The sequence below is a fragment of the Megalops cyprinoides genome, chromosome 15, assembly GCF_013368585.1.
Source record: "Megalops cyprinoides isolate fMegCyp1 chromosome 15, fMegCyp1.pri, whole genome shotgun sequence".
NCBI lineage: Eukaryota > Metazoa > Chordata > Actinopteri > Elopiformes > Megalopidae > Megalops > Megalops cyprinoides.
Genome location: NC_050597.1, coordinates 27,684,394 through 27,696,541, shown reverse-complemented (window position 1 = coordinate 27,696,541; position 12,148 = coordinate 27,684,394). Strand labels below are relative to the sequence as shown.

Below are 12,148 nucleotides of genomic sequence, written 5' to 3'. Positions count from 1 at the left end.
TACATGAGGACCAGATAGTCAGCTCGGTGCATATCACATGGAAGATTTTGTCTTTGCCATTGTGGAAACTACAAGTGTTCTGAACTGCTGGCTTGTCAGGATCATTTTTGAAGGGGCTTTGTCCAAAAAACAGGATACCTACAGTCAGCACAGGAACACAGGCAGCACCGGAACAGAGGTTGGAGGGAACACTGGAGCTGAATATCTCGTCACAATAGAATATCTGCGCTTTCACACTCACAAAGAATTCCACATACCTCTGTAATGCTTAAAATTACTGTCTAAACATTTTACAGCGCAACTCCCTCAGTTCCTTCCTCATGTTTCACAGTTCAGCAAAGAACACTGATGTGCATCCAGCGCTATGTAACTGTATCTTGTTTCCTGAAGAGAGAGCTTAGTCTGACTTACAGTCTCTACACTGTAATGTATCCAGATAACACATCCAGTAATTGGCTTTTGAGATAGGTTTATAAAACAACTGATACATCCAAATAATAACTGTGCTTGGGTTGGGATTTATTTTTTCAAATGACAAACCTAGGTGCCCTTTAATCAACTTTTTTCATGCAAAGGCCAAGGCCAACTATTCTTGTGTCAAGGTCTGTGCAAACAATCACTACAAAAAATGGTTTTCCCCAAATCAAATATTTTCATGAAAGCTGGGATCCATATTTGGCCAAAGTCAACAGTCCGTCGACATAGTGCAGTTGCCTTGCACAGATAAAAAGCTTGTTCTTCCTTATTAAAATCATTCCCTTTAATGTTCAAACTGATCCGAAAGCCTTTAGTTAATAACCATTCCACATGTTTCAAGTGTCAACGACAGATATGCAACACCCCTTAGCCTTATACAGATCATATTAGAGATGCCCAAGCATGTGCTAATTTCTTCTCTTAGTGGAAATTTGTTCAAACAATGTTGCTTCACTTTCAAACACTCAACAGTTTTCCAAAAGTTACTATCCAAAGACAGCCATGTCTTTATCTACCATGAAAACCTGAATTAAAGTCGAAGACGAAACAAAAGAAAACTGGTCAAGATGTACAAATCTGATTTTAATATCACCGGTGGCTCAGTCAATTGTCGTAAAAGAAAACCAAAACAAAAAAAAAAAAAAAAACAGCCAAATATAGGAATATACTTTGTATTTCCTGAGATCTATGATAGCCAATACAACATTGTATTGACTGTTCTTTTCTATTAGAGGTGTTGTTCTCAAGGGTAAATACTAATTAATTTCGAAATATCTAAATGCACGTTGCCACATCCCTCTTAAGTGCATGCATGTTTAGCCAGATCGCACAAAAGTAAAAGTGCGCCCCCTAGTGTTTCACTGCCAATGCGTTTCATTTTCAATGATGCCACTCCTTTGTAAAGGCCTGTAAAAACAAATTTTCTTCTTAAATGAACAGCATGGAGAGAGACCATCTGTTAAACTCACACAGTGGTGTGACCCTGCCATCTTTATGAAAATATGTTATACAATCACAGACTTTACAGAGAAAGGGAGAGATATTTTGTTTGTTTCCCTTATGTTAAAAAAGTACTCCACTAAATGGGTCAAACCCCCTTGGTTTTCCACAAACAAATTTATAGTGAGCCCATAATTCAAGCACCCAGCTCAAGGCAGATGTGGTCAATAGTCAACTACAAACACTTTCTTGGTACCTGAGAGTCTTTGCTAAAATAACTGGAAAATAACTCCTCAGAAGTATGTGATCTGCTGCCAGCTTCTCAGCTAACAAAGATTTCCCTCAGAACAATCTTGAAACCAGTGCACACCACGAAAGGAAAACATGAAAGTAAAATAAGTTTCTCAAACGCTAAGAGTTCAGCTTGTGCTCGACACCCATTCTGCCAATTAACCTCGCAGTTTCCACATGTTAATACATACATCAGAGCTGATACAGACAGACATATGTACAACAGAAGCGCCATGCCTTTTAAAAGGTCAATCATCCCTTCTTAGAACATGAATAATTCAAACTTGGAGTGCCTTACATCAACATAAATGTACTTTAAAATAGTAACTCACATTTCAATGAACATTCAGTGCCAGCTCAGCTCAACCTGTCTGTAGTGTTGTGACTTGTGATCAGCCGTCTTGGAACAAACACAGGTTCCCTTACATTTAGTCACGGTGCCTGCGTTTGTGCCTGCGAAACCTAACAGCAAACACATCTGAACAATCAATGTATGCTTCCTTCCCCCCACCACAGCATCATGTCCAGTGAGATATTGATGCAGATGATCCATTTCTTGGTACAGAAGAAATTACAGAGCTGAACAAACTTAAATGTAAATCATTGATATGGAACATAGCATTATGATGTGCTGTATTTCATGTGTGATGTGCAACACTGGAATTCCAATACTCAATTTAATTACTCTAGCAAAAAAAGACAAAAAAAAAAAAAAAACCTTGACGAAAGCAACCACCACGTCATTGATAAACCCCCATGATAACGACCGTGAGGTCTGGAGATTCCAGTTAACTCGAAAGAGGAGCATCGTTAAATACTAGCCATTCCCCAAATCAACCCTGCTCGCTAAAATACAAGCCATTCCCCAATCAACCCTCCTCGCCAAATAATCAGAAATGCTGCATTTATGAAAGCAAAAAAAACAGAGGCAGTAAAATCTCACAAAGCAAAACAAGCTTTTTTGCATAAAAAAGAGGAAGAGAGCGCAGTTCAGCTACATCTTACAGTGGTTAAACTTGACACCCGCTCCAGGGGTGTTCAGGCACCCGTCATTTCGGCAGCAGTATTTCCAGGCAAGGCATGAATCATTTGATCATCACTCTCAGCCAGCCCGTTTAGACCTTGCCTTTGCGTATTCGTTTGGAAGAAAGCACACCCGCATTCCCTACACCTCCCCTAGTCCACCTACCCCCACAACTACCACAGCTATTCTTCATCGTTCGTACCATCAGAAAACAAACAAAAACGTAGAAAGCGTGCCACACAAACTCTCCACTAGAGGTCCTCACTGGTCTGGGCCAGTTCTGGAGTCTCTGGCTGCTGAGCGCCCGGCTTTCCTGTGCTTCTCTGCCTTGCCCAGGGACTCCTGCAGCTCTGGGGGTTCCGGCGCGCCCGGCACCTGGCCACGGATCGCACTGCTGTCAACGAACATGTTGGGGATGTCCTGGCCAAAGTATATCTTGCTGTTGGCGGCGATTGCCTGGTACTTCATGAGCTCCAGGTATTCCGGGGTTAACTTCAGCTGCAGGCAGGGGAATAAGGGCACAGCAAATTACATTAAAGAAGACAAAACGAACAAGAACCAAATAAGTCGTAATTCGCATGGCTTGGTACTATATGCAAAATAGAATCTGATCGAAATAATGTGCAATCTTTTTAAGAGGGCAACTGGGCTCAAGCTGTGACATGATCATTGCTGCGGTAGGTTTTGTAATGGAGAGACATGCTATGTTTGGTAGGTAAAATTCCATGTTCTGAGTAAGACTGGCATCACACAGGTTGTTTTTAACTACCTACAAGAAAAGGTCACACACCCAAAAATAGCCATGCACAGACAGAGGGGGTAAAACACAACTGACAAAAATGTTTTTTTTGTCCAGCCCTATATTTTTGGGGCACACCTCTGTCTGGGTGTAGAACTTCCTTTCCATTTACAGTAAAGTCTTTCGCTTAAGAGTGATAAATGTGTGTCACAGGAAAAATACACTAAAAAAGCTTCATTTTTTATGTTCATAATATTCAATGGAAAGTGGAAATGTGCTCTTTACATCATAAACGAACTCGTCTGGCTGGTCCAAGCTGGAACAAAAGGGTATTATGGGAAGAAAAGGGCACCAGCTCAGGAAGTCTTCTGGCCATTTCAAAGTGATGAACATGGCAGTACAGTTACCCTGTTGGCTTCGGCGAACTTTGCTGCGGTGTAGTACTCGGCGTCGGCCCTGGCCTTCTCTCTGGCCAAGAACGCTGCGTCTGTAACAGAGCACAGTCAACAGCGTTACTCCACCCAGCCGCGCTCTGGCTTGGTTCTGGCTTACCCGTGCAGGAGCTTAACACACAGCTTCAGCGAGAAGGCAACATAGATATGGAACTGACCTTCTATCTCAGAGATCTTCTTCTCAGTCTCCTTCTCCATCACTTTCTGCTGGAAGTGAATCTCGGCCACTTGTGCAACCTTCTGCGCCTCTGGAACAAGGAAAAGTTTAAAGGATAAATAGACAAAATCGTGCAAGCAACACTTTCATCATTCAATTGCACCTTATGCTGCACACAAAAACAGGAAAATGGTGGGTCAGCTTTAGTTTACATTAATTCTGGCCTGTTGCACATCTGTTTAAGACAGTTACTTGGGCAAACGTTTATCCAATTGGCCAAGTAAAAGATAATTCTGGTCAAATATGAAAATTTGATGGTTTACGGCATAACGAATACTTACATGCACAATCAAATTTAATTTCTGAGTAAAGATGGTCACCATGCAAAAAAATGTACATTGACTACACTGACTTACAATGGGTTTTTCCAATGTCATGCATGCAAGTGGGCCACACATAACATCTGAATTTCCATTTTGACCAAGGTGTTCTTTAAAAAGTCTCCATCTGATCTGCCTGTCACTGGTCCGGTGTTTCTTTTAAGAGCATGACAAATTGTAGCATTTTCTATGCCGGTGTGCATGTTTGTCCATCTATATTCACATTAAACTAATATGTGTTGCTTTTGTTGCCACTGCCACCCTGGATCAGTGTGTGCGGTTAGTGCAACCAGCACTGACACCATTACTGCTGACACCACTGATGCAAACAGAGAGCCACAATACCCAAATGGTAATGTGACAAGCAGCAGATGTTTCCTCTTTACCAATGATGGCCTTCTTCCTCTCAGTCTCCGCCTCTTTCTCCACCACCTTCTGGGTCTGCGCTGTGATGAGCAGTCGGGTTTTCTCCGCCTCCCTGCAGAGGACACAACACCGCCCACATTAACCCACGCCACAGTGCACAGCCAACAGGAGGACGGACGCCGTGGAAGCAGGGGGCGTAACACAGTACCCATAATAGCATTCAGAATACTAAAATATGGCAATTGTTTTCTGTTATAGGCCCTTGTGTGAAAGGAGAGCTGATATTACTGATATGTTTGTAATGTGTGGTGGAAGCCTATTAGGGATTACACTACATAATCATCATTTAGCAAAACACTCTGATCCGGAGTGACAGAGTGCAACAAATAAAGTGGCATGAAACGCTGTACGAACCGGACACCACTAACCACATATGAACAAGTGTCAGTGCCAAACATAGCTCTGAGATCACCAGTGCCTGCGCAGATCAACACATGATATACAAAATAAAGGGACCATTGCCAACGCAACGCCAACACACACCCTGAAGTAAAACAAAAAAATGTTCAAATTAAGTAACCTGGGAAACGGCCATGGGATTCAGCATGAAGCCATGAAAATCACACCTTGGTCCCTCTGCACAGGGCCACCATTCCCCCACCAATCCCCCACCATTCTCCCACCTTTCCCCCACCATTCCCCCACCCAACCAGGCCTTGCCTTTTGCTACACTGTTCCCACAGAGCCACCCACTTTTGATTATGAACAATGTTAAAACAGGACATCATGACTGCTGCATAGTCAGCTTTCAATTTATGGAAGTACAGGCACATTATACAATAAAATAAGGAAGAGAGAATAGCAGCAGTCAACTGTATCTTCTTGAAGCAAAAGTACTTTTCATAATTTGACAAAAAAACCCAAGTAGGTTAGACATATATGAAGATACAGTCTTATAAAAAAGAAGTCAATTAAGTCAATTTATCAAAAATGTTAAATTTATATAGATACACAAAATTTTAAAATTTTGTGTATCTATATAAATTTAACATTTTTGGTCTAATTTAACATTCATGGTCTAAAAAAAAAAAATCAGGTGGACTACATTTCATAGGCTACACATTTCCTCCAGATAACACCGATATGCTGGAGATGTCTGTTATACCATAAAAGTGGTAACAACTGCCATTCAGAGCCAGAACACAAAGACTTTCTGATCAGATAAATGTCACATCGTCGCATCCAGCCATGTACATCTAGCATTCAGAAGACCTGAAAATTCTACAGCTTTATTAGCAACGGGGTGAGCATGTGTGAAAGCAATCCAGGACTGTGTGGAATTGCCGCTAGATTAGCGAATGCTATTTTACAAAGCATGTGGTGCTAGCTAGATAGCCTGCCCGATTCACACTGCCAACAGGCAGGTCCTACTAACACAATGTATATTGAAAAGTGAATGTTTAAACTAATCCTGGTGCACAGAATTACATTTCTGGTTCAGTCAGTGGTTACTGCAGTGCCACATCAATCTTACCCAGAGGCACTTGGTTGGTTTAGTGCAGAGGGTATTTTTAGCTTAAATGACTACCAGTTACAGCAAAATTCAATTCTGATACCTTGACAATCACAGGTTTCAATTGAAAGAACATTAAAAAAGGTTCTGATGACATGTTGTACTCGCAAGGCATACAATTACATAATTTATTCAAATGCAGGTTCACAAGGCAATGTCTGAGTCATATACAGTGGCATGGAATCTGGTCATGCCAAAGACCTAAGGTTTTCAGAAAATCATAAAAACATTTCTTGTTGATTAATCTTGCAATATTATACAATGAATGGAATAAAGTCAGTAACCGTGGCCACTGTGGACACCATTCTACTCACATCAGCTCAAAATTTCTTCTGATGGCTTCTGGGATTTTGGGTTTTGTGACACGAACTGCCTAAAACAGAAAAAAAAATCATGCAAATTACAACATACAAAAATAAAACCAAATGCTACGTTAGTCCAAAATTACTGAGAGGCCTGAGACTGTATGAATATCAGTGACAAAAGCACACAGAACTGTGTCTGGTATGGGCCTCATTTAGAAATTTGTATCCACAAATAAAGTGCCAATACATCTCAGTATAAGAGTGACATTTATAAAGTGCCGTCCATCCAAGGAAACCCAGGCCACATTATTACACTTTTAAGTCACAATGGAAAGTGATTTATTGTCAAGTCTGCACATTTACATTTAGCCATTCAGCCACTTACAATTCTCATAACAAAACAGAAATCACCTGACCTGTATTGTGAGTCCTGGTGCCATGACATTCAGGTCCTTTTGCAGTGCAGTCTTCAGGTTCTCATCTATAATGTCTACACCACAGAACAAGAATGGAAAAAACATCCACAACTGTCTTTTGTTGAAACGACCTTTAATCAATGATGGATACTGACAAGGCTATTTTAGTTTGATTAACGTCAGATTCCGCAAAGATGGTTCACGCGTGTAATTTTTCATGCTGTGCAGTACTGCTTACCGAATAATTCTATGTAGACCTCCTGGAGTGTGTGGACGCTGCAGAACTGGTTGAGCTCATGGTGAATCTTGTTGAATATCAGTGTCTTGTCATAGTCGGCAGTGTAGTTCCTCACAATGTCCACCACTGCACAAGCAGGAGAGAACGACTGAGTTACAGGGTGAAAAGGTTCAAAAGGACCGGTTTGGTGAAACCGAGGTAGCAAATTAAACTATACGTTGGTATGCAAGGGCTTCAATGACAAACACAATACCAAGCCATTTCTGTAAGTACATCCATCACTAAGGTGCTGTGTTATTCATGCGATTTCAGTAAACAAGCAATTACTTGCACCAGTTAAAATCTGCATGTTTTCTTTTATGCATGAATAACTTGCTGGCCATTTTTGTAGGAGGTAGTAAAAATATTTTTGTCTTTTCTGTTTCAGAATTCAATAGTCTAGGACTACCATGCTAACTACAACAATACTTTTGAAGTAAACAGTACTAGCCGACAAGCTGGCCTGTCATCTAACTTGAAGATGCATTTACTTTTGTTTGGAATGTTTAGCCTTCAAGTTTGATTATCCATACTGATCAGATCTGAAATTGTTGTATATTTCCAAATCAGAACTCATTCTGTACTGTACATTTTCCTGTTTTTTTATGTACCTCTGTATTTTGCACTTGTACACAATTAATTGCAAATTAACCAGCTGATTCTTGAAGGAATCAGTCAATCACAGTGGGTGAACTTCGAAGTTGGTGAGATGTCAATGTTCATTGTCTTGACAAAGAGCCCCAGAGATTGAAATGTTATTGTGTTGCCACCTTTACCTGCAGAGGGAACCAGCATGTTCACCACCTCGATTCGATCAAAGTAGATCATGACCCCGCCACTGTGGAAACAGTGAAGGTGACATTCTATTTTACACCAGAATGGAAACCAAATCAAAAACAACAGCTACTACTACAATGTCCACAGGACGAGAACTCAGCACATCTAACAGTGACTTATTTCCCTCTCGGGAATTAAGTCAGGTTATCCTGATCTTGTTAGAAGTCTAATGTGTACATTCCCTGACAGTGTTGGGTGTGTGGTTTAATATTTGTATTTTTACATATATAATTTCAAATGCTACTTGATGTTGAACAACAAATTTAAGAGGTTATATTTTTGCTGAAACATTTCAAATGTGAGGTTAAATTAGATGAAAACTTATTGTTAGTTACTGCACTGAATTAAGTGTGTTATTGTTAGTTACTTTATGAATCTCTTTTTATCACAGTTTCTCTTGTGCTCCATGGGAACTTAATTCTGCTGGCAGCATTCCCTCACCAATGAGTTACGGTCTCAAAAGGTCAATTTTGAAAAAATATTTCAGATGTTTATCTTTGAACAGCCAAGTACATGTTTCATACTCCATTCATTTTGAAAGTCATGCACTAATTCAAACCACAGGCTTTGCTGTACTGACAGTGTCCAGGACAAAATATTCATCCAGCTCAATCATCTCATCTTACAAGTCTTTGTGGAACCACACTTGATCAAATTCCATTCTGACAACAATTCTCCATGTTCTTGTGTTTTGGGTTCACAGTCCATCAACACTGAATAGCTATCACAGGTGCAGCACTGTACAGCAGTGGATTCTTCCCAACAACAACAGTCTTTTCCTGGAGACGTTTTCCCCAGATAAACCCAAAGTTTATTCTCAGCACTCAAAAAAGCTGTGATCTGAAATAACTGACAGACATATTACCTCGTTCCGCAAGGCACATTCTTTATTTCATCTGTTTGAAGTGTTGTCTGTAAAACAAAAAACACAGAAGAGACTGAGAACTCCAGAACTCCAGAACTTAAGATTCTCAGCTCCTTATAATGAACAGGCTTTAAAACAGGTGTGCGGTTGCTGTAATGAAGAAGGATTTGACCTGAGCAGACTGCAGCTGCTCTGACAAGGTTGGTTTCTTGGTTGTATCTTTAAAATGAATTATTTGTTTTTGTATGTCACATTGCACTGTCACGGTAAGAAACAGCCCAAAGAGTTGACACCTTTTAAAATGTAATATGCCAGAGCTTTGTCAAGCTCATTATCATTCAAGACAGAGAAGACTGATCTTCGTGACTGACCTGCACGGCTCTGTAGGTGGTGATGAACGGCAACATGACATGATAGCCAGGGCCATTTGGAGTCGTCAGCAAAGCCCCGCCCCTGAGTAAATCACACGGAAGGACACGTATGAGAGAAGCAAGTGCCTGAGTACGACTGAGGCGCCTCCATGCAAGTCATTTTAACACAAAATACGAAAACACTCAAGGTCAAGGTCAAATGCAACATTACCAAACTGCAGGACAACTAGGGCATTTTTCCAAGAAAATCAAACCCAGGAAATATGTTTGGTTTAACATACCAAACATCTACCACACACAAACTACAGTCCTAGTGCTTCAGCCCAACAAAACACTTTTTCTGGGTTCATTTTGAAATGCACGACCTTCTTTCAGAAAATAAACATCATCAGGTTCGAGTTATATACAGGTACACAAGCTAATACTTGAGGTACACTACTGAAATTTAGAGGAATAAACCAAGAGGTAGTTTAAGATCCCCATACATTTCAAAGTTCAATATGAAAATCTATGTATATGTTACCCAGGAAACCACATAAGGGCATGAACTATTTCATTAAAACAGTGTGTGGCAAATGTGGACGTTACCTGTAGTAAACAGCCAGATGTCCCTCTTCGATCTTGTGTATGGAAGAGTGTAGCAGCATAGAAAACACCGCGATGACTGCAGCAACTACAGCTCCCACGTGAGCCATTATCATCCCTGCCACAGTCCCTGTTGCAATCCCATAACTGTTAGATTCACGAGCTTTGGTGTCACAAAACGCTGGCAAATGCTACTCAAACAGTTACAGTGTTAGCTAGCATGCTCCTTGCTGAAGTGTAAAGTTAATGAACAAGTGCATAAGATAATCATGGTGACTGAATCAGCAAGCTAAATGCAAGCATGTTTTTACACGTTAACTAGTTGTATGCATACAAAAAAGATCAACAGACGAAACCGAAATTAGTATTTTGTCAACAGCGGGATTTTCATTCTTTTCGATATCGACCTATACTACAGAACCTTACAGATACAACCAGCTGGCCCGAATACAGACATATACAGACAATACAGCCAATACGAACACGCCACCTCGTTAGCCAGATAGGCTTGATGCACTCAGTTGTTAGCTAGCTATCTTGCTGTCTACTTTAGCTATATTTACCAATGGAACTGACAGATAGCTAGCGGTCTACACACCAGGAAAGCCTAAACTGCTTAGCCATCTACTCTCATTAGCTGGCCATTTAACTGGTAGTCAACTGCCTGGCTAGCGAGCTAACTTTGTACCGTCAGCTATCTGGCTAACCACCAAGAGATAAGGAAGCTTCGTGCAAAATAGACTGGATAGTTTATTTTTTAAAAGCAAAGAAGACACCACCGTCCTAGCTAGTCTCATACACGAATTGTTAGCAAGCTAAGTGGCCAGCTGCATGTATAGCTAGTCTAGCCAAAGTAGTAATAAAATACGTATTTAAACTCACCAGATTTACAAGCAGACACCTCTTCCGCCTGTTATCATTTAATTGGTCTCCAGCAACCCATGTCTTTTTGAAAGCAAATAATCCTACAGATTTCACTTCTGCATTGGTTTAGCCGCTAAAATTGACAATCACACGATCTCTTCTCTTCCGGGTGAAACGTCCGACACAACCATTAAAGGGGAGGACATACCGGTCTAATTTTAGTCTGGTGGTAAATATGTAGTAGCCAATCCCCTCCATGATACAGGCGGACACCCTTTTTCGATTACGATTACTGCATCAAGTAAATGATCTCACTGCTTGATTTGCCAGTCGAATGCTGTACGTTCCCTGTAGAGTAAGAGAGCCACTGGACAAGCACGTGTGTGTGGAAGTACTCGGCAGCTAAAGAGCTGTGTCAACAGATCCATAGCTATGTATGTATGTAGCTGTACACACTGCTGTGCATAAGAGACATTCAAGATTTACATCATGGGATACACCTGTAGCTTTATGTATAATGGTTCCTTTAGTTTAGGAAGTTTAGTTTAGTTTCGCAACAAGCTGTTTATGGTGCACCACACATTGAATCACATTGATCAGGCTGTTCTGCAAAATAATGTTCCCTCGCACAAACTGTGCCGTAAAATATTCACAAGAGGGCGACATTTAGCCACAAATACGAAGATATTTTTGTTCAGGGGCAAACTGTTTTGTGTTGCCACGCTTTCCCCAGTTTAATTACAGTATCGAACTTATCGAACTCATTAAATGCATTTTAGGGGTTATATAACCAATACAACTCGGGAAAATTGTTTGATTTAACATACCAAACATTTTCTAATTCAGCCCAGTAATGTTTAAATTAACCTTACTAGCACCCATCAGTTAAACCCCCCGCCCACCACGTTGACACTTGTTGTATGTAATAATTACTATTACTATTACTATTACTATTACTAATACTGTTACTAATAATTAATAATTATTATCAGCGCAATAGTACTCCCAGGCTGTGGCCACTTTAATATGGTTTTCTGGGCCCAGATGCCTATTGTAGTCTTAAGTGTCAAGTGCCACAAACCGTCATGAAAAAAACTGCAAGCTTTTATGATGAAAGTATTAGTCCAATGATGGCCAATAATAGTCTAATAGAGACCCCGTGGAATAAAATGGGTGTAAGGACACATTCTTTAAGCTTGATATTTTTTGAGGATAATTGGATGATAATAA

At 40.5% G+C, this 12,148-nt stretch overlaps 1 protein-coding gene across 1 annotated transcript; it reads right to left on the bottom strand.

The window, feature by feature from the left end:
* Positions 1-1,074: 1,074 nt before the first annotated feature.
* erlin1 (ER lipid raft associated 1) lies at positions 1,075-11,070 on the bottom strand. The gene is made up of 12 exons (XM_036546626.1): positions 10,937-11,070; positions 10,058-10,184; positions 9,470-9,551; positions 9,099-9,145; positions 8,173-8,234; positions 7,358-7,483; positions 7,120-7,193; positions 6,713-6,771; positions 4,846-4,937; positions 4,081-4,170; positions 3,878-3,957; positions 1,075-3,229 (listed from the first exon to the last, which is right to left on the bottom strand). Exons 2-12 carry the CDS (start codon positions 10,168-10,170, stop codon positions 2,993-2,995), a joined length of 1,062 nt encoding a protein of 353 aa, XP_036402519.1. The 5' UTR covers positions 10,171-10,184; positions 10,937-11,070; the 3' UTR covers positions 1,075-2,992.
* Positions 11,071-12,148: the final 1,078 nt, after the last annotated feature.

Bases quoted from the DNA above. Each gene is read 5' to 3' on its own strand.
- erlin1 (XM_036546626.1), bottom strand. From the start codon at position 10,170: ATGATAATGGCTCACGTGGGAGCTGTAGTTGCTGCAGTCATCGCGGTG. The intron at 4,938-6,712 runs GTGAGTAGAATG...TGTCCTCTGCAG, and splicing joins AGAAGAAATTTTGAGCTGAT to GGAGGCGGAGAAAACCCGAC. The intron at 3,230-3,877 runs GTAACTGTACTG...CCCTGCCTGCAG, and splicing joins AGTTCGCCGAAGCCAACAGG to CTGAAGTTAACCCCGGAATA.